At 60.4% G+C, this 1,374-nt stretch overlaps 1 protein-coding gene across 5 annotated transcripts in view; it reads right to left on the minus strand.

The window, feature by feature from the left end:
- The window catches only part of HS6ST2 (heparan sulfate 6-O-sulfotransferase 2), a 322,259-nt gene extending 321,179 nt beyond the window's left edge, over positions 1 to 1,080 (minus strand). For 2 of the 5 annotated variants that reach the window (XM_005872820.2, XM_005872819.2), the window contains exon 1: positions 495 to 1,078. In XM_005872820.2, coding sequence (XP_005872882.1) covers positions 495 to 922 — 428 coding nt within the window. In that variant the 5' untranslated portion in view covers positions 923 to 1,078. Of the gene's footprint in view, positions 1 to 196; positions 441 to 494 lie in introns of those variants that run through there. The other 3 variants (XM_005872822.2, XM_005872823.2, XM_005872821.2) reach the window with 3 other exon arrangements.
- Between the last annotated feature and the right edge of the window lie 294 nt (positions 1,081 to 1,374).

The following is a 1,374-nucleotide window of genomic DNA, read 5'->3' on the forward strand; positions in this document are numbered from 1 at the left end:
TCCGAGCCCCTGCGTGTCTCCCTCCACTTTCGGTGGCTCCGTGGCTCCCATCACCATCCCGCTTCACCCACAGGACTCTTCCAAGCTTCTTTCCCCCGTCCTCTAGGCGCTCAAGCAGCCGCCTCCTCGCCTGCCCCAGCAGTCTTCCTCCCCAAGACCCCAAAGCCTTAGCTCTTTCCCGCACCGGGTTGCCCACCTAGGAGGGCGCCTGGAGTGAGATCTCGGCCGGGCGAGCTGAGTTCCCCTGGGGGAAGGAGTCCGCCGGCAGCCAGACTTGCAGGCAGAGACGCCGCGCGGTGCCGGTGGTGCTCGGGGAGGGAGCAGCAGCATAGCCAAATGCGCGCTGCGTCCCTTCGGAGCGCCCAAGCCCCGTCGCCAAGGGCCAGCTGGAACTTTGCGCCTTTCTCTTCCCCGCGCGGCTGCTCTCCCCTCCCCACACAGTTCCCGCTCACCAGGGCCCGGGCGTGCGAGTCCCGCTTTCGCCTAAAACGTACCTGGCGAGGGGGCCGAAAATCTTGGAGAAGATCGCACCGAGCACGTGCTTCAGAGAGTGGCCCAGCGCTGCCAGGCCCCGAGTGAGCAGGGCCCGGCAGAGGGAGCCCAGGTCCCAGCGTCTCCGGAGGTCGTGCATCCGCCTGCGGCGGCCTCGGGGCAACAGCGCGAAGAGTGGGGCACGCGCGGCTCCCGCCTGGGAGGAAGACGCCTTTAGGGGCTCGTCCGTCAGCGGCTGGGAGTTGAATCCGCGAGACACACCCCTAGGAGGGTCCGCGCGGACTGAGGCGGCGACTGATCCGGGCCGGCTCTCTGCCAATTCAGCCTCTACTCTGGAATGCCGGCGGGGACAGGTGGTGCGGGCGGGCGCTTCTCGCTCTGGTTGCAGTGGCGGCCAGAGCACTGGGGCTGCACACGCAGGCAGTGCCATTCCCCCCTTCAGGCAACTCGGGGTACTAAGGATCAGTAGCGAGCTTGAATTTATGTAATACTGCCTCACGCCTAAGAGCTGGAGCCACTTCACAAGCAGAGGACCTGGGTTTCCTCTTGTCTTGAGTAAGGGCGATCATTACAGTGAGCGCATCACTCCACTTTGGCTCGTTATTTCAAAGTCCCCTAAAATAGCAAAGGCGCAAATTGGATCCTTTCCCTCTCTCTTTGCCAATTTCCTTTCTACAACGGAAGCAGGGGCATTTTCTGAAAAGGTAAGTCAACATGAAGGAGAATCATGACCAAAAAACATTACAGAATGGAAATGTGAAATTTTTCAGAGCAGAGACAAACCACTCTCTTCCTGCTGAATCCCCAGCATCAAGCCCCGTGCCTACAGGAAGGCTTCACTTATATAAGGTTTATTGAAGGAAAGATACATGACTAAATACT

This window comes from Myotis brandtii, unplaced genomic scaffold (assembly GCF_000412655.1).
Source record: "Myotis brandtii unplaced genomic scaffold, ASM41265v1 scaffold393, whole genome shotgun sequence".
NCBI lineage: Eukaryota > Metazoa > Chordata > Mammalia > Chiroptera > Vespertilionidae > Myotis > Myotis brandtii.